The following is a 21965-nucleotide window of genomic DNA, read 5'->3' as shown; positions in this document are numbered from 1 at the left end:
ATATCGCCGCCATCTACACAGACGCGTGTGAAATGAACTGTGCTAAAGACATGGGGTTCCTTCTTATTCTTCTGTATTGGCATGCACACCGCGGTTATAGCCAAGTTTACAACAGCACGCCAGTCGTTTTTCCTTTTCACTGTTTTTGCTGCGCCAATTGGAGATTTCAAGTGTAGCCAGTTCCTTCTTCACCTGGCCTTTTTCTTCGTCTGCTTCCCCCGGCGGGTACTGCGTCGAATACTTTAAGAGTTGAAGTGTTTCATCCATTCGGACGACATGACCTAATTCACTGAACTATGCCAATGTCATCGTACATCTCGTACAGCTAATTGTTCCATCGTATGCGATTTTCACGGTTGCCAATGCGCAAAGGACCATAAATCTTCCGCAAAACCTTTCTCTCGAAAACTCATAACGTCGACTCATCAGATTTCATCGTCGATGCATCTGCACCATATAGCAGGACGGGAATTATGAGTGACTTATAGAATTTGGTTTTTGTTCGTCGAGAGAGGACTTTATTTTTCAATTGCCTACTCAGTCCGAAGTTAATGATGTTTCCAAGATACACGAAATTATCAACAACTTTGAAGTTATGACTGCCAACAGTGACTTGGAAGCCAAGTCACGAGTGCGACGACTGTTTGTTTGATGACAGGAGATACTTCGTTTTGCTCTCGTTCACTACCGACCCATTTGCTTCGCTTCCTTATCTAGTCTGGAGAAAACAGAACTAACGGCCCGGGTGTTGAGGCCAATGATATGAATATCATCGGCGTACGGCGTGGTTATTGAGGCCATTGGTACCGTTGTCAACGGTTGTACACTCTTATAGAAGACAGTACGTTCCCTATTTAGTTCTGCATGATAGGCAGTCTGGTCGTCTGGTTGTTGATTTTCCAGGCCCAAAGCCACACTGATAAGGTCCAATCAGTTTGTTGACGATTGGCTTTAATGTTTCACACATTACGTTTGATAGAACTTTATATGTGATGTTGAGGAGGTTCTTTTTGTGGATTGGACAGAGCATACTTAAAATTCAATCATCGGGCATGGGGGTTCCTTCAGATCAATTGAATATTTCATTATGTTTCCTTTAGCAAGTCACACATACACTATACACTAAAATACAAAACGAAACCAGAGAGCTGTAGCAGAGAACTTGGAACTGGAAGGAAAGATTGTGAGATGGATATGAAAAGATAAGAAAATAGTGAGTATTTTTCTTTTTCGATAAAAAGATGTCCTGATAGATTTTTTAATCATTACTAAACGTCTGATGGTTTTTCAGCAAGAGATCGCTAAACCTATACAATTTATACCAACAAAAACTATGCACTACAAGTAAAGATTAAACCGATATTTCCATATTTATTTCACATTATTTTATTAAAATATCTTAACAAATATAACAAGAACTTTAATAACCACACATTTTTTTTAATATTCTTAAACGCAATAAATTTATATCCTTGAATGCAATACTGTAAATTCGGAAGGCAAGATTTCTCTATATTTTTTGACTTATTATTATTAATTTTTTTTGTTTTTGATCTAGTCATGCTTGTCAAAACAATGCGCTACTAAACACTTAAAGTAAATTATAAAAATTTGAAAATTTTGAAACACTTTTCTATAAATTCTGGCAATCTTAAGGAAATTTTACATCAACTCCATTTGAAGGCCAACTCAATGCCACTTGTATTAATCAACACCGTAAGCATAGACATATTGGCAGATAGCTTTTGAATTTTTAGTACAGGTACCAGGTAGCCATGGGCATCATCATAGTCCTAAAAAAAAAAGAAAAAATAAATACATATAATTTTTTAATAATACAAAACATTCTCAAAATAGATTTTTTAAACTGCTGCACGAATATTGCCAGAGACACAAAGGCTTGTGTTCATTATATTCGGTATCTGAGGGCTCGAAAAGTTATAGTCCGATTAAGATAACAGCTTCCCCACATTGCAGGCAGTAATTTAACTAACTTTTGCTCCGATTCCACTTTTCAAAAATTTTCCACCCACTTTTCAAAAACTTTCAACTCACTTTTCAAATATTTTAACCCATTTTTCACAAATTTTGAACATACATTACAAAAATTTTCAACCAACCTTTCAAAAATTCCCACGCTTTCTTCAAAAATTTTGAGTCCACTTACATTTTTCAAAAATGTTTAACCCCTTTTTCAAAAATATTAAACCCACTTTTCAAAAATGTTCAACTCTCTTTTCCAAAATATTCATTCTACTTTTCAAATATTTTGAATCCACTTTTCTAAAATTTTTAAAACACTTTTCAAAATTCTTTAAATCACTTTTCAACAATTTTCAACCCACTTTTCAAAAATTTTGATCCAGTTTTCAAAATTTTTCAATTCATTTTTCAAAAAATTTCAATATGTGTACTTTTTTTAATTTTAACTCCGTTTTTCAAAACTTTTCACCCATCCAAAAATTTTGAATCCGTTTTTCAAAAAAATTGCAACACCTTTCAAAATATTAATTAATTTTTCAACAATTTTCAATCCACTTTTCAGAAGACTTCTAACCCCAAATATTTTTAACCTATTTTCAAAAATTTTGAAATCACTTTCACTATTTTCCTCATATTTTTTAACAATTTTCAAACACCTTTCAAAAATGATGAGCCCACTTTTCAAAGACTTCTAACCCACTTTTAAAAAAATTTCAATCCATGTTTTAAAATTGTCACCCACTTTTAAAAAATTTTGAACCCATTATAATTTTTACCTTTTTTTTCAAAAAATGTCAATCTACTTTTTCAAAATTTGATCTATTTTTCAAAAATTTTCAATTCATTTTTCGAATATCTTTAACATACTTTTCTAAAATTTTGAATCCGTTTTTCAAAACTTTTAACCCACTCTTCAAACACTGTCAATCCACTTTTCAAAAAAAATCAACCCACTTTCAAAATTTTTAATCCTTTTTTCAAAAACGTATAACTTTCCTTTCAAAAATATTCATCCTACTCTTCAAAAAACTTTAAATCCACTTTTAAAAACTGTTCAACCTATCTTTAAAGAATTTTCTTTCCTCTTTTCAAAAGCTTAGAGCCAACTTTTCAAAGACCTTGGACCCAATCGACTTCATAAATTCTCAACCCAAGTTTCAAAAATTTTGACCCTACAGTAGAGGCCGCTAATCCGGACATGGCCTAATCCGGATTCCACTGTAATCCGGACAGGGTTCAAAAACTCAAAATTTCTATTATGTCCCTTGTAATTCGGATCGACATTTTCTATCCGTATTCTCTAATCCGGATCACATGTTTATTATTCACTATATTCGCTTTTATGCTTTATTCAAAAAACTTTTTTTTTTTTTTTGGAAAAATTTTTATAATAAACAAGCAGAAATTTATAAATATTTTTTCATAATACATAGTTCTGATATGTCTTTGGTAATCCGGATTTCCTTATATTCCGGATAGGGGCCGGTTTTAATTGATGCGGATTAGCGGGCCTCTACTGTACCATAAAAAAATATTCTGCCAAATTTTAAAAAAAATTTAGCCTTATTCTAAAAACTACTATCAAAAATTTACTTCTCAAAAATTTTCAACACCTTTTTCAAACATTTGGAATCCGTTTTTCAAAAATTTTGAATCCATTTTTCAAAAATGTTGACCAGTTTTCCAACACTTTTAAAAAATTGTGAACACATTGTTCAAAATTCTAGATACACCTTTCAAAAATTTTTAACCTATGTTTTTTTTGAATTTTGAACTCTTTTTTCAGAAATTTTGAACCCTCGGACCAGGTTAGTTTAAATTGCATACTTGGAAACTTACCACCACAAATTGCTGCACATACTGCACCACACGTTGTGGCATATTTAGATGCATACTAAGCGCAACCTTTCGTTCACGTTGCTTACGTAAGCATTCCGTTAGACCGCATAACCATTCGCGTGCATTTGCGAAGAAGTTCTCATATAAAGTGACCATATAGAGGTTTTCCAAGTGTGTATTATTTTCGACGAGTTTAAACAGGTCAACGACCTTCAAATGACTTTCAAAATAAAGTTCTCTCAACGTATGCAATGTGTAAACAAAGTCCTTTAAATATTTACAATATAGCTTCTCTAAGTTCACTAATGTCTGTGTTGACGCATTAAATAGATTTGCTGTCGCTATATGCTCTTCGTCATCATAGTAACGCATTTCCGTTATCTGTGGGAAGATGCGCTGCAAAACTACATCCATATCACTTCTAACGGTCGTTGCACCCGTCAAATGTATACGAAGAATTTTACGTCTCGCGAAGAGTTTGTCTATATGCAACGCTTCAAGTTTACCGCTACAAATGTAGAGTTCACGTAAATTGTGGAAGTTCGCTAAATGTTCACCCGTTACATAGATACTATGCAGCCGCAGTACTTCGAGGTTCGGGCATTTGCGCAGTACAATCAACAGATGACCATTATGGAATTGTTTATCGTAACAACGTAGTACACGTAATGTGGGATACATGAAATGTAGGTAGTAATCGAGATCGGGTCTGCGTGTAAAACGTCCCAAATAACTGGTGAATGTGACATCTGCTGTGGTGTGTACCGTTAGCTCTTGTATATGTGGCACGATGTAACTGTAAAATTTTTGAAATTCCAACAAGTTGAGTTCGTCAAAGCTCTTATCGCCGGTTGTGGTGAATTTGTTGTATTTCTTGCGCCAAAAGTTTTCAACGATTAGGTCGCGAAAGCGCTCATTGAGTGTTGTCACAATCAGCTGTTCTTTGACACTCAGATATCGGAATATCTCACATAAGCAATCGTCATTCAAGTGGTCTAACATGTTTCGGGCTTAGTTTTCAACAGTGATTTTAGTAATTGAATTAATTTTATAAGAAATCACAGCTCTGCCGAATAACTATTTTCATACACGAACGCCACGAAACTTATTAAATTGCAATCACTATGCGTTTCTTCCGTTATTTATTGTTTTCTACGCACACCTCCACTTCATTCCGGCTAAAAATATAAACTAAAACAAAAAGCTCAGTCAAACACTTGATAAACACAAAATAGCGCCAGTAAAAACAATAATAATAAAGCTAGAACAATAACAACAGCATATTGAGTGACTTGTGGCAAAAAGCTAATTTTTTTTATAAATATGTGTGTAGCGCGCTTTAGAGTCATTGACTCAGAGTTGACTTGATAAGCGGCAAAGCTTTATTTCACTTGATAACCCAGGCGACATCTGCGGGTAGAATTATGCAATGCGTATAAAGTGGTTGTTAGTGGTGTTCAAGCTTTTTGCCGATTCTGTTCCGATAATTGTGATTTCAAAGATGCAACACGCTTTGGAAGTACTACAAGTATTTCCATTGCTCCGGAGACAATTTTTCGCAAAAAACCGTTTGAAACAATTTAAATTGGGCTGGATACCAAACGAAGTTCGATATATGGGTACCACATCATTTGAACCAAAAAACCTCATGGACCGAACTCCCATCTGCGAAACGCTGCTGATTTGCAACAAAATCGATCCAAAAAAGGTCGCAGTTGAAACGCGCTGCGATGGCAAAAACGATGACCAAGCCAGGATTGATGGTTTTGCTATTTGTTTGGTAAAATTGGCAGGAAATTTTCTGCTATGACTTGCTGCTTACGACCAAACTCTCAAAGCAGATCCATACTCTCAACAATTGCACCGGTCGAAGTAAGCATTCTAGTGTTCATTTTGGACAAGGCCAGGCCACACTCATTGTTAGTGATTTGCTAGAAGCTGGTTAAGAGGTTTTTATGCATCCTCCTTATAGTCCCGACTCGGCACCAAGTAACTGCTACCGGTTCCTGTCTTTGCCGAATAATTTTATTGGTGAAAAATTCGGTCGACGAGCAGCTAAGGCTGGTGAAGCAAGGGTTTCTATGGGGGTGGCATTTCGAAATGACCTCCAAAATAGCAGCAAAATATTTAACAAAAGGTGCATATTTGACGTAAATAGTAGCAATCTCTAACTATGCAAAATAAAATCTTCAATTTAATGTAAAAATATTGGATTTCTTGTTACCATACCTACTTTATGACAGAAAGTCAACCAAACACTACGGAACCAACACTATTGTATTTAGTATAAGGCGGCTAGAGAAAGGTTTGGGCTAATTTTGTCTACTTTTGCCATAAGATAAGTAACTATTTTCAAGAAGTTTAATTAATACAAAGTTAGCCTCAGGCTTTCAGAGCCTCATAGCAAGTTGAAAAGATGTCGCCCGATTTCCACCAACCAGTTGTAGTTGACAGTGATTTTTGTGCGGCTTTGGCGTGGTTCTTTTGTGGTTTCGCCCGTTTTTTTCCTGCATACCGATGATTGTTGACTTGTTTGCATGTCGAACTCAAAAACTCATACCTCATAGGCATTTATGATTGATGACACACATGGCAATGTAGTAAAATCAAATACTAGTTTTGTTTCATAGGCATTAAATATTTAAAAAAAATTTTATGCAATAAAATAAAAATTTTAAACAATCAATTTTTAGGTTGTCAAATATCTCCCTTCCGCCTTTTTGTCTTTTGAATTTTGCGGCTATGTATAAAGCGCTACAGAGCTCGTATCTGGCAATACTATACATCTTTGAAAGGTCTTGACATAACCTACAAAACGACGCTATGCATGATTAGTTTGGATATTGCATTCAACAGTTATAGACGTGTAAACATGGAGTTCACTAACGCCGAAATTCGCGCTATTTTAAAGTTTTCCTTCGTTAAAGGCATATCCGCTAGAGAAACGTTCCGTGAGATTAATGGTGTTTTGGGAGATAGTACTCTATCACTTCGAACTGCGGAGGAATGGTTTCGACGTTTCAGAGCGGGTGAACACGACACCACGAATAAGACCTGGGGCGACGAATACCGATCAAATCATGGAAAACATCAAGTTAGACCGGCATGTGGCATCTCGTTACTTCGCCCAGAAGATGGGAGTTAGTCACCACCAAACCATCTGCAGAAGGCTGGATTCACAAAAAAGCTTGATGTTTGGGTGCCGCATGATTTGGCGCAAAAAAAACTTTTAGACCGAATCAACGCCTGCGATATGCTGCTGAAACGGAACGAACTCTACCCATTTTTGAAGCGGACGGTGACTGGCGCCGAAAAATGAATCACATACGACAATATCAAGCGAAAACGGTCGTGGTCGAAGGCCGGTGAATCGTCGCAAACAGTGGCCAAGCCGGGTTTGACGGCCAGGAAGATTTTGCTGTGTGTTTGGTGGGATTGGAAGGGAATCATCCACTATGAGCTGCTCCCATATGGCCAGACGCTTAGTTCTACCATCTATTGCGAACAACTGGACCGCTTGAAGCAGGCGATCGACCAGAAGCGTCCAGAATTGGCTAACAGGAAGAGTGTAGTGTTCCAACAGGACAACGCCAGAACACACACTTCGTTGATGAATCGTCAGAAGCTACGGGAGCTCGGATAAGAGGTTTCATCGCATCCACCATATAGCCCGGACATAGCGCCAAGTGATTACCACCTGTTCCTGTCCATGGCAAACGCCCTTGTTGGTGTATAGTTGAACTCAAACGAGGCTTGTGAAAAGTGACTGTCCGAGTTCTTCTCAAATAAGGAGGGGGGTAAATATTATGTAGTTGCCGTCTAGATGAAAACAGATTATCGAACGAAATGGCGCATATTTGAACTAATTCCGATCACTGTAACACTTTTTATAAAGCATTGCATAAAGAGCAAAAAAGCGGAAGGGAGATATCTGACAACCTTATTATATTGAATGCTGCCAAAAAATGTGTTTTTCTTATTTAGTCCCGGGACTTATTGATCCACGTGTTATTATACTATGTATATGTAGTTGTATGTTGTGAGGAAAATAAGTGCAATTATTTGAAATACTGTAACGTTAATCTATTTTCATCGCAAAAAAGCGATTTGGTTAAAGTCTCCCTAAAATCCTCACATAAATGGAGGCATTTCCTGCTCTTCCGCAAGAAAAATTGTGAAATATGTTTTGTTTTCAATTTCATTAATTCATTTATTAAGTAATTTTGACAGAATATTTCAAAGAGTTTTTGTGTTAAAGGTTTTAGCAAAGGGTGTTACCTGTTTTTTAGCTGTGGTTATACAAATACCACAATGAAACATCATAGTATTGTTACCAGCAAAATACTACGTTGCTCATATGGTATTTTGCTAGTTTCATGTATGGTATGGTGGTGATATGGTATTGTTACTACCTGTCTGTCACGGGTATTACGTTTATAGTGAAATTTGCTTTATGCGTTGCTTGTAATCGGTTTCCTGACAGTCTTTTAATTAGTAATTGACTGCTCAAACGGTTTCCAAATTACTCTCTCACGGAAGTGCAACGCCTCCTTTTTGTAACGAAAATATTCTGTTACGATTTCTTGATGATCACTAACCAACTTTCTCACTCTGTTAAAAATTAAAACACCATCTTATTTCATGTATTAATATTTATTTATTATTTCTTTCAATGTGCTGTATAATCTTTGTATTATTCAGTTTTAAGAGTTACCATATTCTACAGTTTCAATTAAGTATCGAACGCTTTTGAGTATCGAATCATAAGTGTCAGCTCACTTTTCTATTGTAGTGTATTTGATGCCACTTTCAGACATGACATTTTGGTATACATTCTTTAATTAAGTGTTTTCAATTCTGTTTTTCGTAATTATTTAGGAATAGTTGGTTAATTAATTCCTGGAAGTAAATGCACTAATTAGTATCATAATATTGCATTAATTATAAACGTAATTTATTTAATTATATGCTGTTATTATTTAATTTGTATTTGGTAGTAAACGAACTCTCAACATGCTCCACTAAATATATGCTTATGCCTACTAATTTTATAATAATTGTAAATTTTCAAGTTTTTCTTTGTAGGTTAGACGTTTCTCTTCATTACTTTTCAAATCACTTCAATTCGGTATAATTTATTTGTGTTAATTTTTTACTTTATTAAATTCACTAATTAGTCGTATTCAGCATTAAAAGTAACAAATTTCTTTATACTACAATATACAGTTGGTATTTGTATACAAGTATTTAGGTAACTAATAATTCTTTTCATGGAAGAGAAGAAAGTTTTTGGATCACAAGGTTTGAGTTTTCATTATTTAGTTGTAATAGTACTAATGCTAATTTTTTACAATGTTTTTTTTTTTTTTAATATATTTTATTTTATTTTATTTAACAGAGCTTAATTTTTTATAAAATGTTTAATGAGGATTATACCAACTCCATATGGCATCAATTCCTGCAATTAGTAGTTAATTGTTATGCAGTGAAACTCCAAAAGCTTTTGAAAATCATAAAAACTTTCTTGAACTTTCACATTTAAATATTTTTGTTACTTTTTAACACTTAGGTAAGGGCTTGACAAAACTTTGAGCTTAAAGTAACAAAATAAAAAAAATCACAAATAACCGCATGCGTTATACTTTCACCCACATTGTTGTGAAAGCTCTCAATTCGTTATTTGGTTTGATTATTTATTTCTGCATCTAGTTATATGATATTAGTAGTCAATTGTTATGCAGTGCATACCTAAAATATTTTGAAAATCATTTATTTCACAATTATAAGTTTTTGTTACTTTTTAACACTTGGGTATAGGTTTGACAAGGCTTTGAACATGAAATAGCAAAACAAAATAGCAAACAACAAAAGCTTATTGCATATAGAGCTTTTATTGTATTTTTATTTGTATTAAAATTTACATTTCATACTTTCAATAAGCAGTAAGCTTTAAACTTCAAAAAAAAAAAAAAAAACAAACAAGCAACAACCCATGCGTTAAACTTTCACCGTTTCACTGTTGTAAGAGCTTTCAACTAATTATCTGTTTTTGGGCAATCTTTTAAACTTCTAACAAAGCACTATAGCATTAAAGTAGTCTACCCTTCTTAAAGTCGCTGAGGTTTTCTGTATTATCTGAAATAACTTATGGCATATAGAGCTTTCACTAAATTTTTGATACGTTCAAAATCTGCAGTTTTATACTTTCGGTAAGCAGTGAGCATATAATTTTCGAAAACTTTCACCAACATTATTTTTATTAAGGTATAAAGCTTCCAGTAAAGCTTTATACTACTTTTGTAATATTTTTTTGTTTTTATTATATAAAAATTAACAATGATGTAAGAAACGACTAGAATGAGTTAAAAAATTACCATAACTTTTTACGAGCGAAAGTTTAAAAAGTATACGCTAAGTAGCTTTTAGAGCTTGCAAAATTTTTCTTAAGGAAGGCTTATATATTTTAAGCTATATATTAAACAGTAAAATTAAAAAATTAAAAAGTTGTAGTGTGAAAGCTCAGTGAGTGAAAGCTCAGCTATTTCCATTACTTTCACTTTCTACTGCTTACTTAAAAAGTTAAGAATACTATTTGAAGCGCTTACTTCTTTAAATGAACTAAAAAAATTGCAATATAATCTGTTCGAGTGAAAGCTCCAAAAGTCTAATCTAAGTAACTTGACGAGGTTGAAAAATACTATAATTTTTTAAATATAGTATATGGACTTTAAACTATGTATTAATCAGTAAAATTAGTGAAAGCTGTAGTATGAAAGCTCAGTGAGTGAAAGCTCAGCTATTTCCATTACATATATTTTCTACTGCTTACTTAAAAAACTAGGAATACTATTTCAAGCGATTACTTCTTTAAAATGAACTAAAAAATAAACTGCAATAAAATCAGTTCGAGTGAAAGCTCAAGATGTAACCGCTAAGAAACTTTTCGAGCTTGAAAGTGACTACGAAGTTTTTAAGTGCATGCACACATATTTACAAATCATATATTAATGTAGAAAATTAGTGAAAGCTGCAGATAAGCTTTGCAGAAATATGAAAGCTCAGTTTTTTTAAATAATTTTCTACTGCTAACAATTTTTTTTTAATTTTAGACAGCACAGAGGTATAACAAATTTCTCCGCTAAACATTATAATTTAAAATTATTAGGCAAGGGTTAGAGTTCAAGGCATTTTACTTCGATTTTTAATTTTATTAAATTTAATCTGGATTTTTTTATATACCTATTTTACATTGTTCTTCGTTTTTGTTAGATTATTAACAACTTGTAGGAAAATGTTTTAAAACATTAACTTTCTTCATAGCTTCAAGGGTTGAATTAAATATTAGTAATTAATTTTCTCACTTAACAATTCTAAAAAAGTCTACATAATTTTCTTTAGTATTCGTACAAAAGTATGTGGTGTATAATACAGTAACAGTTTTGAACAAGTGCTTTATTTATAACTATTTTGTAAACTATTTAAAGTTTTAGTAGTTCATGTAGCTTTTGTGTGCACATTTTATTATTTACTATTTACTATTTATTTATTTATTATGAACAGCATTCACTTGTCACATAATCCTATGAAAGCTCGTGCTTTCAAATGTGACACTCTCTATGCTAATAATAGTAGTTGGAGCTTTTATTGTAGCAATTAATTCAGAAACGTGAAAGCTCGTAAAAAACTTGAATTCTGAATAACAAATGGATCAAAGTACTTTGAGCTTTTCTTCTTTAGTCAATTGAAGAATCCTACCATATCATAAAGGTTCAGCCTTTTGAGCATGTTTTTTATGCATTTTGAGCTTCCACAGTATTTCTTAATAATTTAAAAAGAAACGAAAGCTCACTTTTTCACGCATAAGATTCTATATATTAATATGTTTCGAGCTTTTCTGTTACAATACAAGTGAAAATATTTTAATACGATAAAAACTGGAGCTTTATGAGAAAGTATTTCGAAAATTCGAGAATGAAGGATTTGTACTCATTTACAAATTTTGCAGTGCTTAAAGTAATTTTCTAATCACATCAAATTTTAAGCTTCTAAATATCAATATTTCTGCGCTTTCAAATTTAAAGCTTTCAAAGCTTTCGAAAAATGATTTTTTAAAACCTAGTCGATTTCCACAAATTCATGAACTTCTTTCTCGTATAATATCATATAATAAAAAAAAGGATAATTAAAAAAATGTTTTTGTTTGCAATATATGAAAAGCTTTAAAGCTCTTTTCCACTGTGCGTGGAAATCTTAAGAGGTTGCTAACAAAACTTAAATTTTTGTAATTTTTATGCTATATAAATTTTCGTTCACTCCGTCTGAATTTGACTCTTTAGTCAACACTCTAGTATACTGAAATATAATGGAAGTTAGCCTAACATTTATAAATCCTTACACTTGCAAAAATTCGTGTTTTCACATGTACTCATTTGTAACAAACTAATTTTAAAATTCATCAAGCTTTAAGCTTCTAAACATCAATAGTTCTGAGCTTTCGAGTAAAAGCGCAATATTCTAAATACCAATATTTCTGTGTTTCGACTAACAGTTGAACTTAAAGCTTTCACACAAATAATTTGTTCAAATCTTTCCAAGTTATTAAAAGCTTAATTCGATTAAAAAGCTTTTTAGTTTTAGCTCCACCTAGAGCATTCAAAGGTATTATTTTTTAAAGCTTTGATCTATTAAACGTTTTCTAATTCATAGTTATCTATAAGCCTCTACTACGTACAGCTAAAAGTTACACATTTTTTTATACGTTTTCATGCCTTTTGCAAAATATGAAAAGATGCTTAAAGCTTTAATGACAAGTTTAAAAGCTTTTATGCATACTTAGATGCTTTCGTGAAAACTTAGAAAACTGTTTTGTATGCTTAACAGCTTTCCTGCAACCTTAGAAAACATTAGTGTAAGCTTAGAAGCTTTCACGCATCCTTAGAAAACTTTAATGTTAGAAGCTTTCACGCAACCTTAGAAAGCTTGCAATGAATTTAAAAAGCTTGGAAAAAATATATGAAGATATTGATATTCAAAAAATCATATTTATCGCGCGTTTAAATGGAGCTGAATAGCTTTTGAAAGTTAGTTTAATATTTCTTTTCTCAATTTCTGCTTAATTTGACTCTTTAATCAACCCTCTATAAAAGAGCTCAATATGTGCCATTATACAGTTTTTAAAGTTTTAAATCAGAAATCACCACATATCTACAGGCGCACTGAAATTTAAAAGCATAAGTGTAATCCATTAATACGCCTAAAAGCATGCTACCCAAATTTTGCACCTTCGCCTTTTGTTTGAAAGTTTCCTTTCGTTCCCTTTGTTTTGTCATGCAAAAAGGAAACGCTTTTTTTAATTAACTGTCATTAGCATTTTTTTCGCTGCCGTCATTCACATACTTTTCTCTTATGCCCTTTATCCAATCGCAAATATCACACAACCAAACACATACATTATTCAATCTTTTAATCTTTCACGCTTTTCCTTTTCATATTTCCTTTACGCGAAAACAAAGCTGCGCCGCTAATGGCTGCTGCGTGGCACTAAGTATTGCACCTAATTATGCCACGTGGGAGTGTCAGCGAAAATGCTAAGCGTATGTGTGTGTGAGTGCGTTTGCGCCCTTCATTAATTATTTTGAATTATTATTACGTTTATTGTGAAATCAAAGGATTTACTCCTCAACGTCACTTTCATTTAAATGTGCGTACAATGAAATACCGTCTCATTAGAGGGTTATTGTAATTGTTTTTAATCCAGCGGAAAGGCTAATAGACATGCATACGTACATTAGAGTGGGCTAAAAAAAAGTAATATCGAATTTATGAGTTGTAATGAACCTATATTGTATATATGTACAGCGAAAGAATAGCTCTACAAGGAACATATTTCAGCTTAATTGTAACGTTGTCAGTGAGCCTTCAAAATATCCCTTATAAATAATACGTAAAAATAATGTTTTCATTAAAAACGTCATAACCATTTGTTCGAGATTCGTATACTTAAAGCTTTGAATAGTGGAAAAAAATTTCCCTTGGAGGGATATTTTTTTCGATGTATTAAGATACATTTTTTCTTATGAATTCGACAGGTTTGTATATTAAAAAGCTTCGAAAAGTAAAAAAAACCAAATACGTGCAATATGAAATATACATATGTATATGTTAATTTTAATCCACGAATTCGATAGGTTTATAAACATATATAAATTCATTGAAAAGTGACAAAAATTGTACCTGCAGGGATATTTTTTCTGTATATGAGTTCATTTAAACCCATGAAGTTCACAACTTTATTTATTTAAAAGCCGGAAAAAGTGAAAAAATGTTCTTTGCAAGATGTTATTTTTAACCCATGAATTCAAAAATTCATATATTTGAGCATTGAAAGGTAAAAAAAAAATTCTCTGCCGTGACATTTTTTTCTATATATGTATGTACATATGTAGGTTCATTTTAACGCATTAATTTGACAAGTTTTTATGTTTAAAATGTTTGAAAAGTGAAAAAAAATTTCCTTACAGGTATAAGTTTCGCTTTGTACATATATGTACACATACATATATGTATAGATTTATTTTATCCCCTCAATTTGATTGGTTTAAAAATTTAAAAACTTTGAAAAGTAAAAAGAAATTCTTTGCAGGGATATTTTTTTCTGTTTATGAATATATTCATTTTATTCGATGAATTAAGCCATATACCTACATACATAAAAACTTTGGAAAATGAAAAAAATCTTAACAGGGATATTTTTTCCCATTATTATAGTTTTGCTTTAACTCATAAATTCCACAGGATATTATATTTAAAAGCTTTTTAAAAGTAATAAAACAAACTTTCTTTCAGGGATATTTTTTTCGTTCTAAATACATTTCATTTTATCCCCTGAATTTGGTAGGTTCCTACATTTATAAGCTTGGAAAAGTCTAAAAATCTCTTGCAGGGATATTTTTTCTGCAAATTAAGCGATGCATTCAAAAAACCATCTATTTTAAAGCTTTAAAGAGCTTCCTTCCTCGGATATTTTTTCTCTGTACTTATGCACATATAAGTTTAATTTAACTGATGTATTTGACAGGTTTTTTTTGGCTCATCCTAATATACATATGTATGTATGTACGTATATAATTTTCTCTCGAATAACTGCTTATAATCGCTAGATTTGTGCAGAGAAATGATTTTAATGACAGAAACTGTCGCTATCTGCGTTAATATTATGTGAAAAGCTGTAGCTTTGCATAATTTTAGGCGTGTTGTAATAATGCATTGAAGCTTAATTCCATTTGCTGGCGAACTATAATAATTATAAACCGCAATAGATAATTGCAAATCGATAAATCGCAGAAAACTTTCGAAGAGACATACATGTAGGCGCTTTACCTTTTTATTTCGAAATAAAAATTTATGAACGTTAATAAATTGTTAAGTACATTCTACTTTGAATTGATGAAGAACATAAAATTTATACTTATCATTTAAAAGATGGTCAACACGGCTTCATATAACATTAAAAATATTAATTATAAATGTATTTTTAAAATTCTTGCATACTTTTAGTTGTCTCATGAATTAAGAACTTGCGCATTTGACGACTTTTTAGAAAATTGCGATAGTACAATAATTTTAGAATATCTTTTACGTCACTCGTTTATTTAGCATACTTTCAGGTGTCTATTTTAAGGCTTCGTTCGTTTAATTTTTATATTTTTAGTTTGAATCAGAGAATGAATGATATTTTTCGGTGAAATATTGGAATTTAAAATCTTTTGCCTACTTTTAAGCGCTTAATTTCAGTATTTTAGTGATGTAATGACTTTGTAGAGACCTTAGACGCCGATGCTGAGATTGTTGTCATGTGGCAAATTCTGAAATTCGGTAAAAGAGAAACTTAAAACTAGATATTACTGGATTTCGAAAAAACACAATCGAATTCAAAAAAATATTGCATACTTTTAGGCACCACTAGCTCAAACAATAATTATCAGTTCTCAAGCACATAATTACATAAATATAATTTTTAATGAAAACAGGTGCTTAAATCCTGCAAATGTCAAAGTTCGTTTATATTTCCTAATTTTAGACTCTTCAAAAGCTCCAAAAGCACTCCACTGTAACAACAACACTATAATAACATTACTTGTCAGCAAGCGCTGCATTCGTTAGTAAAAAGCACGCTACTCGTTAGCAAATTTAAAAGCTTTTCATGTTAAGCTTTTTCCAAATTCAAGATTTTAAATTGCATAAATATAATTTTTAATGAAAGTTCGTCAAAGTTCATATATGTACGTAGTTTCCGTTGCCTAATTTTAGGTTTCAAAAGCTCCAAAAGTAAAACCATTTTTTAAACTTATGTATAACAACATAATAATATATACAATTCTCAATTAGAGTAGTGAGGTGTTTTAAACTTCAAAATATCAAACTCAAAAAGCTTTATTTTTCTTTTGCATAGTTTTAGGCTTCAAAAGCTCTAAAAGCACCGCACTGTAACATTTCAATACAATAATAACGTTACTTGTCGGCAAATATTTAAATGCGTTAGTAAAAAGCATGCTACTCATCAGCAAATTCAAAAGCTTTTATGTGTTAAGCTTTTTCTAAATTCAAGCTTTTAAATAACATAAATATAATGTTTAATAAAAGAAGGTGTTTTAATCCCGAAAACGGCAAAGTTTTAAAGCTTATATATACGGGTATTTACCGTTGCCTAATTTAAGGCTCCACAAATAAACATAAAAAAAAATAACAACATAGTAATAAATATAGTTCTCAATTGCAGCAGTAATTTGCCTTGAACTTCGAAATATCCAAATCTAAAAGCTTTATTTTTATTTTGCGTAGTTTTAGGCTCCAAAAGCTGCAAAAGCACTCCACAGTAACATTAAAACTCTATAATAAAGTTACTTGTCAGCAAGCGCTGTATTCGTTAGTAAAAAGCGCGCTAACTATTTAGCAAATTGATGAGTTTTTACATATTAAGCTTTTTCCAAATTCAAGCTTTTAAATAAATTTTATTCAATTATATTTTCTGCGCACTAAGGGACTAATTTTTGGTTTCTATACTGTATGTTTACATTTTTTTTATAACTGTAGCTATAGTTAGGCATATCTTCAATCTTAATATCGCAGCTAATTTCGAGCTTTTCCGTTATTTGTAATTTTTAATACTGTAATTAATTTTTTTCTGAGTATTTTCATATTGCAGTGTTTATTTTTTTTTCAATAATTTTAATTTGTTTTTTTTTTACTTACTTTCGCTTTCTTAATTTTGATTTAATTTTTTTTTATAATTTATTATTATAATTATATCATTCAGTTATAGTTTTTTATTCAAAAACTTTTTAGTATCTCTTAAATATTTTCACTACTACTTTAGAAATGTACTTTTTATGCTATTTGCTCAATTTTTAAAATTTACACAATGCTTAAGTCAACGCTTAAAATACTGGTTATTCTCGTGTAGGTATAGTTTTTCATTAAAAATTGAAATTTTTAAAATTAAAAATAAGTTTCTAATAATTATGGGAGTGTGCGCGGAAAACAAATGTCTACAGGTAGTTTTACTTTAAAACTGAAGAAAAAATAGTGTGCTTCTAGGCGTTTGCACTTTGGTTATTACCCTAAAGAGCTTTTTTCAGAATCCCTTCTGCAATCTTAGCATCTTTTTAAATAATATGTAAATTTATTAAGACAGCAAATATATTTAAAATTAGTTAAGTTAATGTTTGGTTTTGTTTCGCTTTGTCTACTTTTTGGCGCTCGTGCATTTAGTTGCTGTTGTTGCTTTTGTATTTATTTCACAACCATAAAAATTTGTAATTTTCGACTTGTTTTGTTATTGTATGTAATTTTGATTTTGCGATGCCCAAAATACTGTACATAACTTCAAAATTATTCAAAGCAAATCATAGTAAGTAATCAAAACTTTTTGAGCATACTTTCAGGCGCTTTAGTATTTTCCACTCTACTAGTATTCAAAGAAAATTAATCAATATTAAAGCATTTTCGTAACTTTATTGCTGTTGCATATCACTACCACCGCCATTTCCAAGTCCAGCTTTCGATTCGGGCGGCACCTAGTTGGAAAAGAGAGTTTCAAGAATAAAGCTTAATCATATATTACATTACAAACATAGTTAACTAAATATAAAGAACAGCACGTAGACATTATTAAGCTTCATAAAACCATAAAAATATATATTATAATTAGAAAAAAAAATACTATATAAAGCTTGTAAACTGCGGATCAAAAAAAAAAAAAGTAATACTATGAAAGCGAGCATAATTTTAGGCGCTTAAACACTGTAAGTTTTGAAAAATAGCGAAACTTAGCAACTCTAATTAGTAGTAAAAATTATATAGGAACTTATTAAGCAAACAAATACATATGTATGTATGTATATATGGTAAAAATACAGTATATAGGTTTGGTTCATATTTTTCACTAAAATTGTTTGAGGTTATTTGTATTTGCTGTTATATGTATATATCAATGTGCGGGTATGAAATGCATTTTCATCTTTATACAGTTTATATTTGTATTTTTTGCTAAAGAAAAAAGCGTATATAAAGCAGACGGAGCTTTTTATAAATCACATTATAGAAAGTCTCATAAAAGCTTAGTTCGGTAAAAAGTAAAACTTAAAAATTGTTAGAAAATATTTAAAAAAATATGTCATAATTATTAGGTAACATTTATTTAAAATATAATTACATGCCAATATGTGGAGTTCATATTTTCAATTTGAGCTATATCGGCGGAAGCACAGCGCGTATCAGTGTTGAACTAGAGCTTTAAATGGTTTGATGCCTACCTGCTTGATATCTAACAGATTACTACATACTTAATGCAGAGTTCTGTGGCCTAAGCACAGATAGAAATTTAGATACAGCAATAGGTTCGAAACAATTATTTAAGTTAATCTATTGTTCTGTGGGTTAAAAAGTTCCTTACCCCGTAAACTCAGAAGAACTCTCTGCTTAGGTGTTGGAAATTTAGGTAGAGAGAGAGATTTCCTAATTAACAGCCTTAAACTGGATTAATATGGTTGTTACATACAATGCCTAGTTCTGTAGGTTAACAAGTCTTCATTTTAAAGGCAAAGTTAATATATCTCAGAACGTCAACGTTGATACTGAGCACGTGCTCTAAGATATACTCCGTTCCTCTTGAAAATGATCACTAATTCCGACTGTGTTTAGGTAAACTACATATGTAACTAAAGCCGTTGTTGCAGCTATAGAGAGTATAGTCTAACTTAAAAGAATGTGTAAACCATCATTATCCAACAGATAAAAAGGACGGCTAATACTAAAGATCAATATTCCTTTAATATAGGCAATAAGTTTTCAGTATGATTTCTGATCATGTGCCACTAGCAAGTTTAGTTAAGTAATCTGTATTAATAACAATCTAATGACTATAATGGCTTGGAATATCCAATTGGCGCCACGCAGCGAAAAGAAGAAACGACTGGCGCGCTGTTGTTAACTCGGCTATAATCGCGTAAGCGGTGTCTACGCCAATTAAGAAGAAGAAGAAGAATGACTATAATCCAAATTTCCTTACAAAAGCTTAAAGGCAAGGATTAGGTTAGGTTAAGTAAGGCTAGGTTAGGTTGGATGGCTGATCCAACAAGATCGCACGTGGACTGCTATATGTAGTATTTTGTGAAGCCATAGAAAAGTATAATCTGATAAATTAGCAAAGCATTTTGTGGGCGATATAAATCTACACAGGTGTTTAATTTCCATTTCTACCTGTACGGTGGGATCGCTGAAGGTATGCGCTCCCAAATATTTAAGCATTGATCTCCCAAAACGGGACAAGAAGGAAGTGTTGAGATGTTTCCACTTATTCTTCTTCCATACAGATTCTGCAGATGGCGTCCGGTAAGACTCTCAACCTTACAGCATGGACGCTGATAGGACAATAGCTCCTTAAAACCCCCAATACTGGGCAGAGGTTAGCCTTACCGAAAGCAAAGAGATAACTATATCTCTTGCGATCGGTCTTGGGCCAAAAAGATCTCGATGGTCGCCCAGTGCAGGCCAAGCTTCCGCGAAGTCTAGCTACCTAGTAGCCGAACACGCGAAGAGACGAGAGCACCGATCCGCTTACTAGCTCATGAGATTTTATCTTTTATTCTGTTATGGCCTCGCACCCATAAAAGTCGCACTGTTGATGAGTTCAAGGCTAGTATCCGCGCCTTATTATTCGAGAAGATGGTCACTGCTCTGAAATTCTGTCAGCTACTAACCTTCGCCCCAAGTTTTGATCTATCTGTAATGAAGCTCGCTGCCCCTCTCCTCCAGCAGCTTCTGCCGACTGCAGACGGATGCTTTTCGTTTGCGACAGTGGTGCCTTCAGAATTTTGTATTTTCTATGGTAAATAAATTACCTCAGTTTTATTTCGGTTGCCTTCAGAATTTTGTATTTTCTGGTAAATAAAACACCTCAGTTTTATTTCGGTTGGTAATGAGACCATTTCCGACTGCCCATAGAAGAGGAGAGAGAACACCATTTGTGAGGCTTCCCTACGAGCATGTGCGTTGTTCTATTCTGCTTCAATCTCTCTGTCGCACAGAAGACTGAAAATAAATAGTTTGGTGTTTGAGGTTAGATTCAACGAGAATGTCCAGGGAAGTTACGATTGTTTCCAGAAGGACGTTATTGTTTGAGGTTTGATTCAATCCCAAAACGGTACATGGCAGTACCGATTGTTTCCGGCAAGACGTTATAGATAGCTTCCTCAACATCAATGAAGGTCCCAACAGCGAGTTTTTTAAACCTCATCTAATCACACATGATAGTATGCACTGCAGTACCACTCACCTACCTTTACAACAAGCCATCCTCCATACAAAAAAAAAATTGTATAAACCAAGAGTACCTCAGAAATTTTAGAAAATAGATTTCTAACTCTTAAACTTTGTAGCTTGTTGCTGAAAATCTAGCGAATTTCGTCTGTTTATAATTGGTTATTGAAATCGAACGAACTTTGTGATTGCCAACCAGCGATTAAATACGAATAGTAAGGCTCGGAAGTTATAACCACTGCAAAAAAAGTCTTTGTCAGAGAGCTGACAGCGTCAAAATATTCAGCGAAGGAAGTGAGTAAAATTCTAGTACCTAAAACGAATAATATGTAGATATCTACACGTATTGATTTTATCACTCAGAAATTCTCTTTCCCTCCCTCTATTAGCTTTATAAATATATTAAACGATTTAATTGCTTGAAAAAATATAAAAACCATAGACATCACATACATATAATGCTATGCACTTAATATTAAGCGTCACACAAGACACATTGAAACATTCATATGTATTTCGAAATACAACAACAACAAAAACATCGACTGACACCAAAAACACAACGAGTATGAGACATTTATAAAGCAATCAGCATCGATTAAAATAATTTCGGATACCTTAAATAATGGATCTCACATACACGATACCAAACGTGTGTCTTTCTGTATGGGTATGTGTGTGCGATGGAGGCACTCGCATAACTTCGCGTTTAAATGTTTACATAGAGACTATGAAAGTCTAGGAAATCCGCGGAATCTGTTTGATTACTCAGTTGCTGCTCAAGCTGGATGTTCGATTTGGAGGTTATGAAACGAGTTTGTGAGAGGAGAAATAAATGTGAGTAGAGGTTTATTTTAAATAATAAAAAAAAACAAAATTTAGAATGGTGTTTCAAATAAATAATTAAGAATTAAACATTTAAAATAACAAAAATTAAAAATTGAAAAAAATAAATAAAAATTGAAAAAAGTAAAATTTAAAGAAACAAAATTTTCCAGTGCAAAAAGTGTGAAAGACAGAGACAGAGATATAAAAAAAATATAGACAGACAGATAGATAGACAAATAGAGTGATAGTCATAGCAATATATAGTTGTTGTAGTAGTAGTGTGACAAGAAGAAGGGAGAAAAAAAGTATTGTATTTAAAAGTGTTAGACAAAAAGTGTGTTTGCTTGTTAAGGAGATTTGTATAAAGGTTAGCAACGGGTATATAATATATACAAATAAGTAAGCGCATCATTTTTAAAGCAAAAGTTGAGTGAGAAAATATTTTACAAATTAAAAAGAAAAAGGTAGATAAAATCGTATTGAAACCACAAAACTCA

The 21965-nt window shown here is 32.3% G+C and overlaps 2 protein-coding genes and 1 long non-coding RNA gene across 7 annotated transcripts in view; all 3 read right to left on the bottom strand.

Moving 5' to 3' along the window:
- Positions 1–1345: 1345 nt before the first annotated feature.
- LOC126753098 (uncharacterized) lies at positions 1346–5065 on the bottom strand. The gene is made up of 2 exons (XM_050464248.1): positions 3823–5065; positions 1346–1793 (listed from the first exon to the last, which is right to left on the bottom strand). Exons 1-2 carry the CDS (start codon positions 4822–4824, stop codon positions 1668–1670), a joined length of 1128 nt encoding a protein of 375 aa, XP_050320205.1. The 5' UTR covers positions 4825–5065; the 3' UTR covers positions 1346–1667.
- A 3391-nt stretch (positions 5066–8456) lies between these two features.
- LOC126753592 (uncharacterized) lies at positions 8457–16079 on the bottom strand. Its single transcript, XR_007666192.1, has 2 exons — positions 11852–16079; positions 8457–11670 (listed from the first exon to the last, which is right to left on the bottom strand). It is a non-coding gene; the product is annotated as an uncharacterized LOC126753592 (long non-coding RNA).
- Positions 16080–17012: 933 nt separating this feature from the next.
- LOC126753589 (inactive dipeptidyl peptidase 10) overlaps positions 17013–21965 on the bottom strand; it is a 102618-nt gene continuing 97665 nt past the window's right edge. For 4 of the 5 annotated variants that reach the window (XR_007666174.1, XR_007666176.1, XR_007666175.1 and 1 more), the window contains 2 exons: positions 21258–21424; positions 17013–17897 (listed from right to left, as the gene is read on the bottom strand). Coding sequence is in view for 1 of the 5 variants with exons in the window: in XM_050465142.1 (XP_050321099.1) it covers positions 17835–17897 (63 nt within the window). In the remaining 4 variants the exon portion in view is untranslated. The remainder of the gene's footprint in view (positions 17898–21257; positions 21425–21965) is intronic. The other variant, XM_050465142.1, reaches the window with a different exon arrangement.

This window comes from Bactrocera neohumeralis, chromosome 3 (genome assembly GCF_024586455.1).
Source record: "Bactrocera neohumeralis isolate Rockhampton chromosome 3, APGP_CSIRO_Bneo_wtdbg2-racon-allhic-juicebox.fasta_v2, whole genome shotgun sequence".
In the NCBI taxonomy this organism is placed as follows: Eukaryota; Metazoa; Arthropoda; class Insecta; order Diptera; family Tephritidae; genus Bactrocera; species Bactrocera neohumeralis.
The sequence above is the reverse complement of the archived record's forward strand: the minus strand, read 5'-3'. Positions and strand labels throughout refer to the sequence as shown.